This window comes from Hipposideros armiger, unplaced genomic scaffold (assembly GCF_001890085.2).
Source record: "Hipposideros armiger isolate ML-2016 unplaced genomic scaffold, ASM189008v1 scaffold_31, whole genome shotgun sequence".
NCBI classification, from domain to species: Eukaryota; Metazoa; Chordata; class Mammalia; order Chiroptera; family Hipposideridae; genus Hipposideros; species Hipposideros armiger.
This window is the reverse complement of record NW_017731381.1, coordinates 5,057,877-5,078,177: the sequence shown is the minus strand read 5'-3', so window position 1 is coordinate 5,078,177 and position 20,301 is coordinate 5,057,877. Positions and strand designations below refer to the sequence as shown.

At 54.3% G+C, this 20,301-nt stretch overlaps 2 protein-coding genes across 4 annotated transcripts in view; one reads left to right on the top strand and one right to left on the bottom strand.

The window, feature by feature from the left end:
- The first annotated feature begins 211 nt into the window (after window positions 1-211).
- ZNF335 (zinc finger protein 335) lies at window positions 212-20,137 on the top strand. Of its 3 annotated transcripts, XM_019637005.1 has the most exons (28): window positions 212-938; window positions 1,609-1,859; window positions 3,216-3,456; window positions 4,477-4,554; window positions 4,802-5,107; window positions 5,204-5,344; window positions 6,204-6,350; window positions 7,727-7,979; window positions 8,063-8,240; window positions 9,202-9,314; window positions 10,756-10,774; window positions 10,884-11,000; window positions 11,085-11,161; window positions 11,246-11,406; window positions 12,133-12,365; window positions 13,266-13,359; window positions 13,499-13,593; window positions 16,196-16,455; window positions 17,351-17,462; window positions 17,541-17,915; window positions 18,570-18,712; window positions 18,793-18,947; window positions 19,029-19,132; window positions 19,226-19,303; window positions 19,501-19,584; window positions 19,669-19,734; window positions 19,812-19,893; window positions 19,987-20,137. In XM_019637005.1, exons 2-28 carry the CDS (start codon window positions 1,659-1,661, stop codon window positions 20,112-20,114), a joined length of 4,041 nt encoding a protein of 1,346 aa, XP_019492550.1. In that variant the 5' UTR covers window positions 212-938; window positions 1,609-1,658; the 3' UTR covers window positions 20,115-20,137. The 3 variants fall into 3 exon arrangements, with proteins under 3 accessions (XP_019492550.1, XP_019492551.1, XP_019492549.1); XM_019637006.1 differs by lacking the exon at window positions 212-938 and having other exon boundaries at window positions 1,125-1,859; window positions 5,207-5,344; XM_019637004.1 differs by lacking the exon at window positions 212-938 and having other exon boundaries at window positions 1,125-1,859.
- The window catches only part of PCIF1 (phosphorylated CTD interacting factor 1), a 13,265-nt gene continuing 13,090 nt past the window's right edge, over window positions 20,127-20,301 (bottom strand). Inside the window, exon 18 of the transcript XR_002123319.1 lies at window positions 20,127-20,253. The gene's annotated coding sequence lies outside the window, so the exon portion shown is untranslated. The remainder of the gene's footprint in view (window positions 20,254-20,301) is intronic.

The following is a 20,301-nucleotide window of genomic DNA, read 5'->3' as shown; positions in this document are numbered from 1 at the left end:
ACATCTACACTGAGCAGAGCAAGGCTGTGGTGGATGTCTTGACCTACAGCTCTATTCACATAACAAATATAGTATTTTGAATACTATAAATATATAGTATTCAAAACAGCACACAATTTTAAGCTTATGAATTGTTTATTTCTGAAATTTTCCATTTAATATTTTCAGACCACAGTTGACTCTGGGTAACTAAAACCACGGAAATCAAAAAACTGTAAGGGAGGACTACTGTATGTACACAAAGCCCACTAAGGGCAGGCACTGATTCCTCTCCATTTGCCCAATTCCAGACATCCGGACTTGCCTTCACAGCCCCTTTACTTGATGTGACCTTGGACCAGCCACTTCCCATCGCCAGACCTGTTTCCCCATCTGTACCAAGATTTTCCCATCTCCTAAAACACATCAAACCTAATCGGGAAGGATCCCATTAGGTTAGGTGAGAGCATTAAGCAATTAGATTAAGAGCCAGGAGTAACGACTGATAATATTTATTTCTCTCCCTCCAAGTCAAAACCGCCTAGTTGCCACAAGCTTTTCTGAGCGTGCGTGGCCAGGCCACTGGGAGCCACACCCCTGAAGAGCGGGGCAGCCTCACCGTGTCCAACCCTGCGGCCCAGGGTAGGGACCCAACAGTGAGGCGCATACCACCCCCTATGTAAACCTCCGCCATGAGCGAAAGTAGTCCCCAACCCATAGCGGATTCCATCATTCATACTTGGTGACATATAAAATCCTAGACCCTCTCCAGACTCGACTATGGTTTTAAGGCCTCGGAGTCACCTTCCAGAACACTGAAAACCTTGTCTTTCTCGGGGTCGGCGCAGGAAGTAGTTCCGGCCTGCGCTAGACTGGTGGGTCCCTCCGCGACGGGGGAAAGAAGATGGCGACCTCGTCGATGCCGGAGTCGGAAAGGAACGCGGCGACGAAAGCGTCAGGTTAGCGTCGGGTAGAGTCGGGTCACCCTACTGCACCCTGCCATGAAGTGGGTCCACACTGCGGGGATACCCGGTGGCAAGGTCCCGGCCGGCGGGGCTGTCCGAATAGGCCCCGGGGTCCCAGGCCCTTTAGTCGCTCTCGCACTTGCCTGAGCGGAAACCCGGCGCCGCCACAAGATGGCGTCGGGCCTGGAGCGCAGGCAGCGCCGGGGACAGCCCTGAGTCGCCAGGCCCCGGGACCGTAGCTGTCTGCCCCCTCCGCAGGGGAACTAGGGGAGGGGGGAGTGAGCTACTGACCAAGGGGGCCTTTGGGCTGTACCACCGACCCAGCACCTGGGGGGACTCGGGGGGCCGAAAGGCTGAACCACTGAGCCCGGACAGGGCCCTTAGAAGTAACCACGCTGCGCGAATTGTGGAGGGGAGGAGAGCAGGGTCCTAGTGGCCATTGACCACCCTTCCAGGGATGGAGAAGGGCTCTGGACTGGGAGGCAGGGCTTCTCGGTCCCGTTTTGCCGAAGCTCTCCTCTCTACACACGAGAAAGCCCCGCCTCGTCGGAGACTCAGTCTTTGCGTCTGCAAAATGGGCACATGGGTGCAGCTGGGTGGGCCGTGGCTGCCGGCGCCAGTAAGGTGGCCCACCTGCACCAGCCCCCATCACCTCTTCTCTCAGAGTGAAGGCCCCAGACCCTGCGCCCCCCCGTCAGGCGCCCCCCCGAGTCGATGGAGGAGAACGAGGTGGAGAGCAGTAGCGACGCGGCCCCTGGGCCGGGCCAGCCAGAGGAGCCCTCTGAGAGCGGCTTGGGTGTGGGCACCTCAGAATCCGTGTCCGCCGACAGCAGCGACGCCGCGGCCGCCCCAGGGCTGGCGGTGGCCGACGACTCTGGCGTTGGGCAAAGCTCGGACCGTGGCAGCAGCTCTCTGGTATGGACCGTGCTGGCCGGCGTGGGTGGAGGCAGGGGCCACAGTCAGCAGTGCCTAATAGCCAAGGGGAAGCAGCTCGCAAGGCTGGCTTATAATTAATACTTGATTTTGGTTTACTGTGAGTCAGGCACCATGCCAAAGCCCCTAACATGCATTTTTCTTATTTAAGTCTCATACCTTGTAAGGCACATACCACTCTTTTCCACATCTTACAGAGAAGGAAACTGAGGCACAGAGTACTGAGAGCTGAGATTGAAATCTAGGCTGTGGTCTTACCCACTGCTCTCTCTCCTCGCTGCCTTCAATCTTTTGAGATATAGCTGCCCTAGTTCAAGTCTTGGCTCTGCCTCTGATTTCACGGAGTTCCTCCTTGAGCCTCAGTCTTCCCATCTATAAAATGGAGCAGGAATACCTGCTTCTGAGGGTGCTGTGTTGTGAACTCCTACCAGACATTTTCTTAGAAATGCCTTGTAAAACCATCTCCTTCTGGCTTTGCCACGTCCCTAGCTCCCTTACTAGCTCCCCACCTTCTAACTCTGTTTTCTCATCTGTAAAGTGGGAATGGTGAATATACCCACCTCAGTAGGGTTTTTATGAGGATTAAATGAATTAATATGTGCAAAGCAATTAAAACAGTGCTCAGCACATAGTAAACACTCAATAAGTACTAGCCATTACCATTGTGATTATTGGCAAGATAGTGATCATTTTCAAAACATCACGTTATAGAGGCGCACAACAACAGCCCCCATTTTGGGGTCCAGGCGTTTCATTAATTCAGCAGAGATGGGCCTACCATGTGCCAGCTTGCATTGGACCCTGGAGACACAGCAGGAGACAAGACACATGTGGTCTCAGCCCTTATGGAGGGTACAGTCAGATCTGGGAGATGTTACACTGCAGAGTAAATAGTGCTGTGGTTGCGGGGGGACACAGGTCTGCAGCACTGAGGATGGAGAGGTCCTAACTTGGCCTTCGGGCTCAGGGTCGGCTTCCTAGGAGAGGTACCAGCTAAATGGCAGTGAGGAAGCTGTAGGAGTTAGCCATGGTGCAATACTGGGAAGCGTTTCAGGCAGAGAGAACAGCTTATTTTAAAGCCCAATGAAAATAGCTCTGCCTAGCTGTTGTGTGGGGGATGAGGGGCCCTTTCCCTGACCAGAGCCAAGGACCCTGGAACTTGTTTTGGGGGCAGCTCTGCAACTAGAGGGCTTCTTGCACTGGTCTTCAATGGGGCTGAGGATGTGGGTGACTCCTCTCCCCATGTTCTTGAGCTGAGGAGCTCTAGCTAATAGGTGGCAGCCTGCCCTGCCCCACCCCCAGCTCCTAAACTCCCTCTCTCTGTTTCCTGTCCCCTAGGAGGAGGTATCTGAGAGCAGCTCGAGCACGGACCCCCTGCCCCATGGCTACCTCCCTGATTCATCTTCTGTGTCCCATGGGCCAGTGGCAGGGGTGACAGGTGGCCCCCCAGCCCTCGTGCACTCCAGCGCACTCCCAGACCCCACCATGCTGGTATCTGACTGCACGGCCTCTTCCTCGGACCTGGGTTCGGCCATCGACAAGATCATTGAGTCCACCATTGGGCCTGACCTCATCCAGAGTGAGTCAGGCAGAGGGCGGCAAGAGTCGGCCTATTGGGGTTTCCCTGCAGAGTCCAGCAGGACCAGCCATGCACACCCCAGCAGTGCGAGCTCAGGCAATAACACTACCACTCTGAAGGTGTAACATGAGAACAATAACCCCTGCCCCACAGTGGTAAATGGTGTAAAGATTTAATGAGACAGCACAGTAAAGTTCTTAGCATAGTGCCTAGCAAGGGATAAGTGCTCAATAAATTCAGAAACAGTAACGCCTAACTTTGTACTAGAGTCTGTTCTAAACATTTTACATCCAGTAGCTCATTAATTGTCCCGGGAACCCCAACAGGGAGGTCCTATTATTATCCTCACAGTGTAGATGAGAAATCTGAGGCACAGGGCCGAGAGGCTCAGTTGGTTAAGAGCTAGCTTAAGAAGGCAATCTCTGAGCAACAGGGATGCCGGTTTGATTCCCAGCCCGAGCTGAGCTGCCAACAGGTGGCAGGATGGCTCAGCTAAAAAAAAAAAGAAAAAAAAAGAAATCTGAGGCACAGAGGATGTAAAATATTTACCCACTGTCACCAGCAAGTGCTGGGCCATGAGATCAGACAGTCTGACCCCAGAGCTCATGCTCATGACTTACCATGTTGTACTTTCTATTAATGATGTGTGTGGAAAGCCAACACATGGAAAAGCCCTGCGATGGTCTGGAAAGCCAACCTAAGAAAGTGGTGTAGGAGCTGGGCTTTAACCTTGGGGAAGTTTAGGGGGGAAGGGGGTGCCTCTCCAGGCTTAGTCGTCCAAGGCGGGGCAGCTGGGGTGGCCATGGCATCTGTGTGACTGTGGACCAGCTACTGGACAGACATGGCACACAAACCAGACCTCCCAATAGCCCTGCCCTGGGTGGGTGGGGGTGGGGTGGGGGAGGCAGCTGAGGCTCAGAGGGGTAATGTAGCTGGTTCGCAGTCACACGGGTGAGCCAGAATGAGTGGGCATTGACAGTTGTTTTCAGCTGGGAATTCTGTCCCCACATCTCTGCCCAGGCTGCATCACTGTGACTAGTGCTGAGGATGGCGGGGCTGAGACCACACGGTACCTGATCCTGCAGGGACCAGACGATGGTAAGATCCCAGGCTCCAGACCCAGGAGCTCTGCAGTGGGCAGGGGAGTAAGAGAGGGAGGTTTTGCCACAAACTCACCATGTGATCTTGACGGGTTATCTGCTGCTCTGTGCCTCAGTTTCCCCACTGTTACTCTGGTAGGGAGTTGGGTTTTAGGATCCCTGGGCCTGCCTAAGAGGGACAGCTATAGCTCCTGGCCAACCTCCCCCTCCACTCCCCTCCCTCTGATTCCCTCACCCACCCCCAGGTGCCCCCATGGCATCGCCAATGTCCAGTTCCACCCTGGCCCACAGCCTGGCAGCCATCGAGGCCCTGGCCGACGGCCCCACGTCCACATCCACATGCCTAGAGCCACCTGAAGAAGCACGAGATGGGCCCAGCTCCCCAGCACAGCCTCCCCCGGCTTCTGGCACAGAGGAGCCAGACCTACAGAGCCTGGAGGCCATGATGGAGGTGGTGGTAGTGCAGCAGTTCAAGTGCAAGATGTGCCAGTACCGGAGCAGCACCAAGGCCACGCTCTTGCGCCACATGCGGGAGAGGCACTTCCGCCCAGGTGTGTTGATAGCAGCCTACCTGGCTGGGGGGGGTGCTACACAGGTGGGGATGGGGTGCCGAGAGCCAGACATGGAAACTTGTCTTACCCCCTTAGCAGCAGCTGCCGCAGCAGCAGCTAGTAAGAAAGGACGTCCACGGAAGTGGGGCACCTCGACCAAGACCCAGGAGGAAGAGGCACCAGAGGAGGAAGACGACGATGACATCATGGACGCCGGTGCCATTGACGACCTGGAGGGTAGGCCACCATGGCTCCCAAGCCTGCTACTCCCACCCCCATCTGTAAATGCTGAGCTCCTTCTGGCCCACATGGAGAGCCAGGAAAGAGGAATTGGCACAGATGCAGCCATGGGGTCTTCATTGTATGACAGAGGAGTTAGGGCTCTGGGACGAGGACCTCTGTGTGCAGCTGTGCAGGCTGTGCACTGACAAAGCACATCTAAGAGGGCAGCATTCACATTTGTCCAACAGAAATAGAATGCAAGCCACATATATATTTTTCTCTTTACTTATAGCCTTGTTTTTTTTAAGGTAAAAAGAAAAAATGAAATTAAGTTTAATCATATATTTTGTTTACCCAATGTATCTAAAATATTATTTCAACATGCAGTCATTGTAAAAATTACGAGTGAGTTATTTTACTTTTTTTTCCTATTAATTTTTGGAAATTCAGTGTGTATGTCACACTTCATCGTGTCTCAGTTTAGGCCAGGCATATTTTAAGGGCTCAATAGCCACATCCGGCTCGTGGCTTCTGCATTGTCATAAACTCCATGTGTTGCAGTCATAGAGATTGTAAACTTGAATGTTTATTTCCACTATTTTCTAACAGTGGCTGTAAAGTGTCTTGAGGAAGGGGCACCTTTTTCCAATTCACAGCAAGGTTTCAGGAAAGGTGCAGAGAAAGGACTGCAGGGACCTGGAGGGGGATATGCACAGTCAGCCAGGGCGACATCAGGAGGCCTGTGTGGAGTAGGCGTCACTAGTGGGCTTGAAGGAGGAGTGGGCAGGGATGGAGAAGTGGGCCTCTTCCCTGGAGAGCGGGACTGAAAGAATGGATGCAGTGCTGATGCCCACCTTCTCCACTGTCCCTACAGAGGACAGCGACTACAATCCAGCCGAAGATGAGCCCCGGGGCCGGCAGCTACGACCCCAGCGACCCACTCCCAGTACGCTGAGACCCCGAAGGAGACCTGGCCGACCCCGGAAGCTGCCTTTCCTGGAGACCTCCGACCTCCCAGATGGTGAGATTTGCACATGGGAGAGGCCGTGTGAGTGGGGCCAAGGGGTAGGCTCCTTTCCTGTTGGCTTCTGCGGAGCCCTAGGGACTGAGTGTACTGCACGCAGCAGCACGTCTCAAAGCCTCAAGCCAGGTGACCTGCAGGCCTCCTAGTAAAGGGCAAATCCCTCAGACCAGGCTTGAGAAACCCCGAGTTAAGAAACAAGATACCAGCTTTATGGAAAGGCTTTTCAGTGGTGAGTTGTCACAGCCCAGGAGAAGGTTGAGTCTTTATAGCTGAACTAGTAAGATAAGTTTTAAGTATTATTACTGAATTGAGAACAAGGCTGAGGCTTGAAACTGTGTCCATGGAGCACCGGCTTAGAGCATTACAGGCTGGGGACAGGAATGACCCGTCATGGGTTTTACATGCCAACTCTGCCACCTGCTAGCGGTGTGATCTGGAATATGTTACATTGCCTCTTGAATCTCCTGTTCCCTTTTTGGGAATGCAGGTGACAGCATCTGCCTCTTGGGATTGCTTTAAGGCATAAATATACTCAAAAAGCACATGGTAGCTGTCTTTGTACATGCAATTGGGGGCGAGAGTTGTTACCTTTTTAAGTTTCCTTTTTAAAATAACTATTTACTGATTTATGTATATGGAAAAGCACATATGTGTTGGATAGTCGGAAAAGTCATGACATATTTTTTCTATGTTTTTCATTGCAAAAATGCGTCATGACATTTCTAACAACCCAATATAGCCTACGTACACAGCTCAGTGAATTTTCACAAGGTGAATACACCTAGCACCCCAATCAAGAAACCATGTTACCAGCATTGTCTTTATCATTTTTAATTTTTAAAACATTATATTGAAATACCATTGATGGGCTTGAATAGGTAACACTCCCATCTATCCTCCAGCTACCCAGCCTCCCTAGGGAAAACAAACATTAAAGTGCTACTGTTGCTGCCCAGACTAGTGTTCTTGTGCGGTCAATAGAGCAGCAGTTGTCATCTCCATTCGCCAAATGGGGATAATGAGACCCAGAGAGGGAGTGGCTTTGCCTGAGGACACACAGCAAGCCATTGACAGAGCCAAACCTAGCACGCAGGTCTCCTGGCCAGGAAGTCCCCAGCTCTCTTGCTGCTGCTCCAGGCTGTCCCATTTAGGTCATGCTATGCTAACTAACATCCTGTCAGCTACGGGGTGGGGGTTGTCCATGCTGCCCTCTAACTATGTACAGGCTGTTTGCTTTGGTCCCGGGACCTGACGTGCCAGTCCGTGGATTGTGACATTGTGTGGGGGAAACCTTTTGGCTGGGCCCTGTCACACCCGTCCACATCTGTCCTGGTATGTTGTGGCTGATTTGTGACCTGGAATGTCCGTGGCAGGTGTGGAAGGAGAGCCCCTCGTGAGTTCCCAGAGCGGACAGAGTCCTCCAGAGCCACAAGACCCCGAGGCACCCAGCTCCTCAGGTTCAGGACGCCTGGTGGCCCTGGGCAAGGTCGATAGGGTCCCCGTGGAGCCCAGTGTGAACCAGTCAGATGCAGAGAATGCAGCACCCTCCTGCCAGGAGGAGCCCGACACCCCACCCCGCCGCCGTGGCCGACCCTCCAGGCGCTTCCTAGGCAAGAAATACCGCAAGTATGTGAAATAGGCGAGGGGGGGGGGTGGGCAGCGGGGCGGCTCCAGCCCAGCCAGACCGCCCCACAACATCCTGCCGACAGGTATTATTACAAATCACCCAAACCGCTTCTGCGACCCTTCCTGTGCCGCATCTGCGGCTCCCGCTTCCTGTCCCATGAGGACCTGCGCTTCCATGTAAACTCCCATGAGGCCGGAGACCCCCAGCTCTTCAAGTGCCTGCAGTGCAGCTACCGCTCCCGCCGCTGGTCCTCGCTCAAGGTGGGTGTGCAGCGGGGAAGGGGAGAGTGCAGGGCATGGAGAGGGAGGGCGGCTAGACGAGAAAAGGCAGCAGCCCAGAGTGGTTAACAGGGCCTTCCCGGGCGCCCACCCCTGCTGCTTTGCTGGGTTCGTCTGGGCCACCATGAGCGGTTTGCATGCCCCACGCTGCAGGTGGCTTTGTGTCTTCAGGGGTGCCGTTTGCCTGGTGGACATCGTAAATTTGCTTGTTCACAGTAGCTGACAGATGGCAGTAATTCAGCCTGTTAGAAAGTTTTCCAGTAGATGGCAACAATGTGTCTCAAGAGAGGGCCCCCTTTTTCTCATTAACCCAAACGTGCTGTGTGGGGGCACAGTAGCCCTGAGCCCTCTTCTGCCCAGGACCCAGGCCTGTGGGCTGCTCATTTCATCCTCACGCAGCAAGAGGAGGTCATAGGCGTCTACAGTCCCCAGGAAACTGCAGCTTGGCTGGGCCACAGTGAGGCGGCAAGTTGGCCGTCATTGAGGGTAGAGGCGTTTTCAAGCCCAGATGGCCAGAGCCCCTGTGCTTTCTGCACGCTGTGTGTCCTCCCTGGCAGGGACCTACGACCTGGAAGTTGTTCTCTGGAACCCCAGCAGTAGGGGGTGGGAGGTGGCTGTCCCATACTGCAGTGGGGAGGGCATAGGCTGTGGAGCTGCACTGCTTGGATCAACTCCAAATTCCTAAGGTCACAATGGGACCTCAGCAAGTCACTTCATTTCAAGCCTCAGTTTCCTCCTCTATCAGATGGTCAGTGGGATGGCCTGGCACAGAGCAGGTTCTCTCATTGGGGAGAGTCTCCAGCCCTCACAGGCTGGGACCCTGGCAGCACCCCCTCATTCTGTGAGCCTGCTCCCACAGCAGGCCTAGGGCTGTGGGCACAGGCGAGGTGTGGCAGGAGGGGAGGCAGAGCCCTGGCCCACTGTCCTTTTGCCTCTCTCCCAGGAGCACATGTTCAACCACGTGGGCAGTAAGCCCTACAAGTGTGACGAATGCAACTACACCAGTGTCTACCGGAAAGACGTCATCCGGCATGCAGCCGTGCACAGCCGGGACCGGTCTGTGGCTGTGGGGGGGATGGGGCCAGGGTGGGAAAGTGGGGGCCCAGGATAACCATGGTCCCCAGTTAGTGATCACCTGCTCAGGGCCAGCCACTCACAGCACATTGCAGACATCAGAAAGGCAGGATGATTCATCCCAGATCACTGGGCTCAGAACAGGGCAGTAGCAGGGTCTTGAAGTCCCTTATTCAGTCTCTTCCCTGTTGTGAGCTTTAGTTCCCATCTGTAAAATGGGGACAATCATAGGTGAGGGGATTAAGGACACTGTGTACCTAAAAGGGTTCAGTAAATGATCTAAAGACCTGCCAGACTCCAGGTCCACTCATCGTTCACAGCACTGAGAGAGATGACTTAGGACAAGCAGGTGGCCAAACAAGTCTTCAGGGGCCTAGTGATACCTCCCTGAATTATAATTAGATCTGCAGCTTCAGGAAGGAGTTAGCTTCACCGGAAGGGGCGGAGAGTTGAGTAGAGGTTGGATACAGGGATCTGCAAGGTAGATCTGTTAACAAAAATTCCGAAAGAAATTAAAAGAGAATTTTATTCGTCTCTGATTCGCAAATCAGAGAAAGCCCTCAGTATGAACTGAAGGCTGGGAGGACGGCGTTTTTAAAAGAAGGGTTGCTAGGGAAACCAGGTTATAAACTTGCATCATTTTTCATATTGCAGTGTATAAATATCAAATCAACATGTACACACCTTACATCATTTGTTTTCTGATTGGTGGGGACAACTGGATTTTTCAACCATGGGCTGGCTTAGTGGTCAACAAGTGGGGCTGTGATACGAAAACAATGGGTGACATGATTAGGCATTTGTCAATGTCCTAGTTCCCATTCAGGCTTGTAGAACAAAAGCTTTTGGGTTATTTATCAACAGAAATCAAACAGCACAGAGAGACTGTTCATTCTACAGGCAGTTTCCAGGTCCAAGAGGCAGAGTCATGCTATGTAAACAGCCTCAGAGTTCCAGCTGCAGAAATCCAAATGCTGGGCCCCATATTATGATGTTAAAGCTCTTTCAAGTCCTTAGATCTCAAACTGTGTTTGTGGAAAAGCCAGCTCCCCAAAAGGCTTATAGGTTTTCTTAAAAAAAGAAAAACGAAGTGAGAGTTCTGTGTCCAAATAAGATTAGGGACACCGGGCCTGCTGGTTGAACAGCATTCCTTCCTGCAGGACTTCTCAGAGCTTTTAAAATGCAAACGTGTTTTGTAGCTGAGAGAGAAAGAATGCACCATTCTCAGATGTAGTGGAGTGCAGAACTCACAGTCCCCTCTTAGCATTTCCCCCAGTGAACTCGAGTTGGGGATGGGGAAGTAGCATTCTGAGAGAAAGGGGCTTGGGCGGGGAGTAGGGACATTCAGGGCTGAGCCTGGGTCTGGGGGTCTGGGGTGGGCTTGGGGAAGCTAGGGTCTAACTCCTCTGCCTTCTTCCCCCAGGAAGAAGAGGCCGGATCCGGTAAGTCTGGTGCCCTGGCCTGGGAAGGGCGCCTGCTTGTGGGAGCGAGGGCAGGAAGCGAGGTCTCTCCCCCGCCCTCCTCTCCATCTGGCCTCCTGTCCCTCCCCAGATCCCGAAGCTGAGCTCCTTTCCCTGTCCCGTGTGTGGCCGGGTCTACCCCATGCAGAAGAGACTCACGCAGCACATGAAGACGCACAGCACTGAGAAGCCTCACATGTGTGACAAGGTGGGTGGGGCCAGGGGTGGGCAGGGGTGGGGGCGGGGGCCTCCCTGGGTGATCCCACCTCCCAACTCAGCCTGTTCCTTACAGTGTGGGAAGTCCTTTAAGAAGCGCTACACCTTCAAGATGCACCTGCTCACGCACATCCAGGCTGTCGCCAACTGCAGGTATATCCCTGGGAGGCCCCTGGGGCTGGATCCACCCCCAGCTCCACCCCACCACTGAGCTGCCCTCCTTTTGACCACCCTCAGGTTCAAGTGCGAGTTCTGTGAGTTTGTTTGCGAGGACAAGAAGGCGCTGCTAAACCACCAGCTGTCCCATGTCAGTGACAAGCCCTTCAAATGCAGCTTTTGCCCCTACCGAACCTTCCGAGAGGACTTCCTGCTGTCCCACGTGGCCGTCAAGCACACTGGTCAGGCCAGCCACACTGCTCCCCATCCATCCTCAGCTCACCATGGCCCCTAGTCAGAGGCTCAGCTCTGTCCTTTCCCTGCAGCCAGAACCTCAGTTGTAAAGGGAATCCCCTCTGGGGCGATCGCTCTGTAACCTCAGGGCCACTGCTCTAAGGATGGCGCTGGGCCAGTCACCCTTTCTGAGCCTTCCTTAGCTGTAAAATGGGGGATGAGAAGTACCTACCATATGGTGATTATAAAAGCGAGTTCCACTTGTTTCCTGGGCCCTCTGTGCTGGAAGCCAGCACTAGAGACAGGTCTCAGATAGTCCCTGCCCTCGGCAGATGAAGCGGCAGAAACAGCACCAACCATATGCTTTTGTACAACAAAAGTTGGTTCGTTCTTCTCAGTGCCCAGCTCTCTGGCTGGCACACTAGAGGAAATTAGAGAAAGGAAGCCAGGGGCTCCCTCTGCCTGATTCCTGTCTGCCTGGGAGCTGGTGGTTCACAATAAGTGTGTGGTCATGTGACCTTGCAAACAGGCACTAGCAGGTAGGCTGTGAGTGCAGAGAGCTGACCTGGTTCGTTTCTGACCCGGCTCACCACCATGGACAGCGACAGGTGTCTGCCTGAGTTGGGGAAGGCGGCCCTGGGAGTGAATCGGTTGGAGAGGTCCTGGGGTTATGGAAAGGCTTCCCGGAGGGGGTGGGCAGGCAGGCGCAAGCATTCCCCCACGTGTGCCTACAGGGGCCAAGCCCTTTGCTTGTGAGTACTGCCACTTCAGCACACGGCACAAGAAGAACCTGCGCCTGCACGTACGGTGCCGACACGCAAGCAGCTTCGAGGAATGGGGGCGGCGCCACCCTGAGGAGCCCCCATCCCGCCGTCGCCCCTTCTTCTCTCTGCAGCAGATTGAGGAGCTGAAGCAGCAACACAGTGCGGCCCCTGGACCACCTCCCAGCTCCCCAGGACCTCCCGAGGTAGGCTCAACGAAGCAGGCAGCAGACAGACAGAAGGGGCTTAGGGGCATGGACCAGGGTGACAGTGTGCTGTCACCTCTCCCAGCATCCTCATTTGCTCATTGGGCTCAGCAAAGTGATCCCTGCCTCTCTGGACTGTGGTAAAGAGCAGCTGAGGCCACAGATATGGCGGATCTAAGCTCAGAATAGGGGTGGTTTTCCAATGCTAGTAATAGAGAGTGGGAATACCAGCAGCTTAATTGTGGCCATAGTTTGTTGTTCTCTCATGTAAAAGAGGCCTAAAGGTCAACAGTGCAGGCTGGTGTGGCAGCTCCGTGGTCAGTCATCCGGGACCAAGCTCCGTATTTTTTCCTAGCTTTCTTAGGCATGTGACTTCCATCTTTGTGGTTGCCTCACGGTTCAGTATAGCTGCAGGAGCTCCAGCCATCCTAGGCAAGAAGCAGGAGAAAGGGAAGGGGGAAGGGCCTGCCATCTATCCATCTGTCTTCGTTGTGAACTTTGCCGGAAGGTCCTGCTCAGCCATGTGGCCGCACTTTATGTAACTGCAAGGGAGGCCAAGAAATAGAGTCCTGTAGCTGAGTACGTTGCCTCTGTACTCCCCGACCAAAAGATGGGCCGTCACAAGGTCCTGATAGAACACAGGCTCTGGAATCAGGCAGTCTCGAGTTCCAAGTCCCAGTTCTGCTACTTATTAGCTGTGGGATCTTAAACCAGACACCTGACCTCTCTGCACCTCAGCCAGTTCATCTGTAGCATTGAGCTGGTAAATATCTTGAAAAGCGGTTGTGAAGGTGAAACAAGCCAACAGATAGAAAGTGCTCAACACACAAGAGGTGCTTGGTAAATGGCCTTGAATCTGAGCTGCCCTTTCTCAGGGTTGGCCATATCCCCACCCCGCAGGCCCCCCCAGAGGCAGCACCTTTCCAGTCAACTGAGACCCCACCACTGCTCTGTTCTGACACCTTGGGTGGCGCCACCATCATCTACCAGCAAGGTGAGCTCTGAGGGAGGGTGGGAGCCAGGGCGCTAGGCCAGGGGCAGGGGTTGTGCTGGTGGGGGCTGGAGGATGGGGAGCAGGACATTGGATGCCAGTTTTCTAGCCCTTTCTAAGGCTCAGGTCCCACCCAACCCAGGAGCAGAGGAGTCAACCGCCATGGCCACGCAGACAGCCTTGGATCTGCTGCTGAACATGAGTGCCCAGCGGGAGCTGGGGGGCGCCGCCCTGCAGGTGAGCCACCTGGCGACTTCCTCCCCGGCTCAGTTTCCTTAGGTACCAGCTCTGCGCTGGACACTGGGAGGAGAGGACATGCCCCACCCTTAGGGAGCTCCCAGTTAGTGGGGGAGACAGACCCACTGACAGCCAGCGGGCACACGCACAGGAGGGGAACCAGCTATGCCAGGCAGGCCCCAGGAAGGCAGAGGATCTCCCACTCCACTCTCCAGATTCGCCAGCGTCCTCTGCCATGCTGAGCAGCGAGCACCGCTTCCCGTGCCTTCTGGGTCCCTGTTCTCATGTAGTTCTCCTCCTTGCTCTGTGGCCACCCTGTGGCTGTGGGTCTGAGCTACTTTCCCATCTAGCCTAGTGCCCTCACTCCTGATCCCTCCTACAGCCTGAGGACTCCGAGGCTCTCTTCAGCTCAGACCTGTCTCCTGTTCAGGCACCTCAAGCCAACATACCCTCCCCCAAGTTCATCATCTTTCTCCCTCCTCCACCAAGCTGCCCAGGGTCACCTTCACCCCTGCTTCCCTTCCCCCTGCACCTCCCTGCACTTCTCAAAGGCCAGGAGAAGTGTGTGCGTGCCGCCTGTCTCCCAGCCTCTTGAAAAGATGTAGTGTGTGTCTGAGATGATAAATTCCAGGCACTTGGAGCAATAATGGGGAACACACAGAACTCCACGGCGGAGGGAGCCTCGTGTTGGGCCTGGACATCTTCATAGGATTTAGCTCTTGGCTTCTGGGGGTGTAGAGAAGTTTTACATTTTTCAACAGTTAAATGTATCAGTCTTTTATTGTTTTTGCCTTTGGTATCATCCTTCACCCCAGAAAGGCCTCCTTCACCCCATGACTATATAAACATTGATTTGTACTTTCTTCCTAGGGTTTCAGTTTTTACATTAAATCTTACTCCAGTTTATTTTTAGCGTATACAGAAAGGTAGGGGACTGACTTAATTTTTTTTCCAAAAGTTGTCTAGTGCAGCATATCGAAGAATCTTCCCCACTGGTTGGAAACGTCCCCTTTTATTGTGCTCTAGATTCCCATGTACATAGGAGTCTCTTTCTAGACATCCTAGTCTAGTCATCCGTCTGCTCTTCTCATGTTAGTATCGTGCATTTTGGGTGGTGCTGGTGGTGGTGGTTTTTCTGATTAAAGTATATGCTTGTTAAAAAAACCAAAATAAACATTAAGAAATGTTCAACACAAGGTGAAAGTCCTTAACATTCCTCCCTTCCCTCAGATAACCACTGTTAACAGGCTAATAAGCATTTCTCCAGTTTTGTCCATGTGCACACGAACTTGTAGACCTTTTGTTCCTTAAAAAGTGGGATCACACTGTTCATCATGACCACCTGCCCTCTGTTCCCTCAGCCATACGGGAGGCACGGGCTGGCCAGCACACGCACACCTCCCTGACATCCCCACATCACGTTTCCACATCCTTCCTGCGTGCACGTGTGCTAACATTCACTGTCAGTCCTTGGTTGGGTTTCCAGTTTTTTCATTAATTCAAGGCAGTGCTTTAGTGCACATAGAGTTATAGATGCTCATAAATTTTTTTTTTTTTTTAGAAAGGCCACCTAGAAGTAGCATTGGGGGGTCTGAAAGTATGAAGCCTCATAAAAAGATATGACCACCACTAAAGCGTGCTTCCCTGTGCCCTTGCCAACACTGGGTATCATTAGCCTTTATAAATCTCTTCTACGTAACAAGTATATTTCATGGTCATAATTTATAATTTTGTGATTATAAATCACAAATGAGACTGAACTTTTTTCTCTGTGTTCATAGACCGTTTTATTTCTTCTCTGACTTAACCTGTTTGGATCCTGTATCAATTTTTTAATTCAATTGTTAGGTGGTTTCTTTTTAATTAGCGCTTTGCAAGAGCCATGTGTGTGTATCATTGTATATGAAGGAAGTCCACCTTTTAACTCATGATTTGTTAGGTCCCACCCACTCCCCAATTTCTTTGTTTTATGATTTCATTTTATGGTTTGTTTTGCTGTAGGTCTTAGCATCTCTGTCATGATAGTCCCACCCCAGGATTATAAAAATACTTATCCACATTTTCTCTTCATATATTTAGAGTTTTATTATTACATTGCAGTCTGTAATCCATTTGAAGCAGACTTTGAAGTAAGATGTGAGATCAAGCTTTTTTTTTTTTCTTAAATGGTTTGCTGCTTGTACCTCTTATTTCAAGATTTCTCAACCTTGGCGCTTTGGGCCAGATAATTCTTTGTTGTGGGGGCTATCCTGTGCATTGTGGGATGTTTTGCAGCCCTGATCTCTGCCCCCTAGATGCCAGTAACACCGCCCCCTCCAATTGTGACAACCAAAAAATGTCTCCAGACATTGCCCAATGCCCTTGGGGGGCAGTATCACTCTACCCTATTCTTGTTAAGTCTTTTTCAGTAGGTGGGTGGCATTTGGAAATCCAGGGTATGTTTTGGAGAGAACAGATAGTGGCAGTTGTGCAAATAAGTGGCAGCAGCACTAGGTCTGGCCGGGGCCTGGGTGAGCTTTGAGGCCCTGAGATAGAGAACAGTCTAGAACACCAGCTCCTTTTTCACAGACACTGCTCAAAATAATCATTGATGCCCTTGCAGGTGGCCGTTGTGAAGTCGGAGAGTGCAGAAGCGGAGTTGGCATCCCCTGGTGGGCAGCCCTCCCCAGCAAGTGCCACTCCACAAGTGGTAACACTCCACGTGGCAGAGCCGGGGGGCGGTGTGGCAGCCGAGAGCCAGCTAGGCTCCCCTGACCTCCAGCAGATCACCCTGGCACCTGGTCCATTTGGTGGGGCTGGCTACAGTGTCATCACAGCACCCCCTATGGAAGAGGGGACGTCAGCTCCTGGCACACCTTACAGGTAAGACCTGCCACCTTCTTCCAGCTCGAGGCATGCTGTGGGGAGGCAAACGAGGACCCTGCCCATGCGAGCCTGGTTGGCAGGAGGTAAAAATCCTAATACATATGAAGTGACTGGGCCGTAGGGGAGTCGTATCCTTCTCAGGTCAGAAGCTACTATTTTTTTGGCCACTTAGATGTTCCAGGCACTTGACATTCGTGAACTCACCTAAGCCACGCCCATGAGATCCACGTTTCCTCAATTTATAAAGGAGGAAACAGGCCAGGGTAGTTAAATAGCTCGCCTGAGGTCAGACATGCAGCAGTAAGTGAGGATTTTCTGAACCCCACTCCCATGTGCTCTTTGTTCTGGATGGTTCCTGATATGTTTTCCAGCTCTGACCTTTGGAGCACACTCAGCCTCCTGTCCCCGGCGGCTGCACTCAGCTTCCTCCACACTGAGCGAGTTTGGGGCAGTTAATGTTTTTGTTTTATGTTGACCGAACCCCTAAGGAAGCCCTGAACCCAAGTACCAAACTGTTCAGCTGGGATGGGAGTCAGGATCACTGGGCCAGCCCCTGGGCAGCTGTGTCTCAGCATCTGCCCTCTACTCGTGGGATGCGGGTCCCTGTCAGCCCTGCCTCCCTCACTTGGCCAGACTTAGGCTGGACCCCTGGGGCCCTCTCCTCGCCGCCCCTTACCACTTTTAAGCCAGACAGTACTCTGGACATGGGCTCGTTGTTTACAGAAGAGACAGCGGAGGTTCAGCTGGTCAAGGGCAGAGCCAGGATTCAATCCAGGGGTCATCTGGGGTATCATCACCTCTCAGTTGATGACTTTGTTGGGAAGGGGACTCCTGTGGCCTTCTGTCCCCTCCTATAACCCTGACTCACCCCTCTCTTCCTCTGCTCCCACAGCGAGGAGCCCCCAGGGGAGGCGGCCCAGACTGTGGTTGTGAGTGACACCCTGAAAGAAGCTGGCACCCACTACATCATGGCAGCCGACGGGACCCAGCTGCATCACATCGAGGTGAGGCTGCGGAACCCACTCTACCCCATTTCCACCCTTCCTCCCTCCTCAGCGCCTCATGCTCCTCTCTCTCCACAGCTGAGCACAGATGGCTCCATCTCCTTCCCAAGTCCCGACGCCCTGGCCTCTGGAACCAAGTGGCCCCTGCTGCAATGTGGGGGGCCACCCAGAGACGACCCTGAGCCCCCGTCTCAAGCCAGGACCCACCCACTAGGGGATCCCCAGGACTCTGCCTCCCCACCTCCTCCAGCCAGCAAAGCCCTGGGCCTGGTAGTGCCTCCCTCACCACCATCTGCAGCCACTGCATCGTCCAAGAAGTTTTCCTGCAAGATCTGTGCAGAGGCCTTCCCTGGCCGGGCCGAGATGGAGAGTCACAAGCGGGCCCATGCCGGGCCGAGTGCCTTCAAGTGCCCCGACTGCCCCTTCAGCGCCCGTCAGTGGCCTGAGGTCCGGGTAGGTGCCGCCCATGCCTCTGCTGGCACTCGCTTGTGTAACAAACCTTGACTGAGCACCCCTCCCCGCCCCCGAGCCAGCCCTCTGCTCCCCTCTAGTCAGAGATGACTCAGGAATGCTTTCATGGTGCTCAGTCAGGGGTGGGGGCGAGACCAGACAATGTGACTGATACCAGTGTCCCCAGAGTAAACAAGTGCATGACAGAGCACAGACAGGGAACAGGTCCTGTGGACTTGGGGTGCTGGGAGATGTCACAGAGGAGGTGTCGCAGCATGAGGTGTGCTTAGAGAAATTCAAGTTGTTTATAGAGTATGGAGGGTGCACAGTTCAAGGGAGGCTTCAGGGCCATTTCACAGTCATTGGGGGGCTCCCTCCCTTCACCCGAGGATTCCAGTTTTCAGATCTGACCAGGCACTGGATCCTCACAGCATCTCGGTGAGGGGCGCAGGGCTCAGAGCCCTAGAATGTCAGGGCTGGGAGAGACCTCAGAGGGCCCCTCATCTGAACCTGTAGTTACATAGGGGTAAACTGAGTCTGGTTTGTACTTTTTACCCAGCTCCTCCCAGATCCACTTCCGAGGACAGGTTCCCTGACGGCTGTCTGTGGAGCTGCCTGTCCTGACCCAGCTGATGCCCAACTCTGCCCCTTCCACAGGCCCACATGGCGCAGCACTCGAGCCTGCGGCCCCACCAGTGCAGCCAGTGCAGCTTTGCCTCCAAGAACAAGAAGGACCTGCGGCGACACATGCTGACCCACACCAATGAGAAGCCTTTTTCGTGCCACCTCTGTGGGCAGCGGTGAGGCCGGGTTCAGGTGGGCTGGGGCTGCTGAGCATGCGTGGTGAGGCCACCCCTGAACTTCTGTACCCCCCTCGCAGTTTCAACCGGAATGGGCACCTCAAGTTCCACATCCAGCGGCTACATAGTCCTGATGGGAGAAAGGCAGGGACCCCTACTGCCCGGACCCCAGGCCAGACCCCCACCCAGACCATCATCCTGAACAGTGATGACGACGCCCTGGCCACACTGCACAGTAAGCTGCCCCAGGGTGGACCAGGGATTTCAGCCACTGCCCCTGGAGCCGCTGAGTGAGCACCCTTCCCTCTCTGCCCAGCCGCACTCCAGTCCAGTCATGGGGTCCTGGGCCCAGAGCAGCTGCAGCAGGCACTGGGCCAGGAACACATCATCGTGGCCCAGGAGCAGACAGTGACCAATCAGGTGAGAGCCTGGGGCAGGAGCCCTGCCGGCAGGTCAGAGGCAGGGGTGGGGGCGCATGGAAAGCTGAGGCTAGAGCTGGCTTGGCCCTGGCAGGAAGAAGCCACCTACATCCAAGAGATCACCACAGCAGATGGCCAGACGGTACAGCATCTGGTGACTTCTGACAACCAGGTGAGCTGCGGCTGAACACAGCCCTGAGTGCTGTCCCCCCCCCCCAGGCCCCACTTTGGGGAGGAACACCCCTCCCACGGCGTGCTTGCAGTTGCCATTGTTGATGGTGGGCGTTCCTGGCCCCCCTGCTCTGCCATCCTTGCTGAACTCCTGGCAAGTGGGGCCCCAGCACCTGCCTGCTCTCCACCCTTCTGTAGGTACAGTACATCATCTCTCAGGACGGAGTCCAGCACCTACTCCCCCAAGAATACGTTGTGGTCCCAGAGGGCCATCACATCCAGGTAGTCCAGACCAGGGGCGACGGTGGGGTGGGGGGGGATGCATAACCTCCTCCTGGGATCACCGGGTTGGCTTCCTCTCTCCAGGTACAGGAGGGCCAGATCACACACATCCAGTATGAACAAGGGGCCCCATTCCTTCAGGAGTCCCAGGTATGGCCCCTGGGGGACCAGGTAGAGCAAGGGCAAGGCACCTCCAAGGCCACATCTCATTGGCTTTTCCCCTCCAGATCCAGTATGTGCCTGTGTCTCCAGGCCAGCAGCTCGTCACACAGGCCCAGCTTGAGGCTGCAGCACACTCAGCTGTCACAGGTATGGGCCGGGACCATGGGGACCATGGGGACCCGGGACCCAGGCCTCACTTCTGGGGCCTCCGGCTTACCATCCTTTCCCCCCACCCGGCAGCAGTGGCCGATGCTGCCATGGCCCAAGCCCAGGGCCTGTTTGGCTCAGAGGAGGCAGTGCCTGAACACATCCAACAGCTGCAACACCAGGGGATCGAGTACGACGTCATCACCCTGACCGATGACTGAGCCCCAGGGGCCCAACGCAGACCATGGATACTGGGGCCAGCCCTGCTGGGGGTTGGGGGGACCCATGGGGACTCCCTGCTCCACCTAGGGTCTCCAAATATTGGGCAGCCAGCATCCTGTCACTCCAAGGGAGCCAGACCTGTGCTGTGGGGGTTGGGGGACAGCCATGGGCCCCAGCCAGGACATG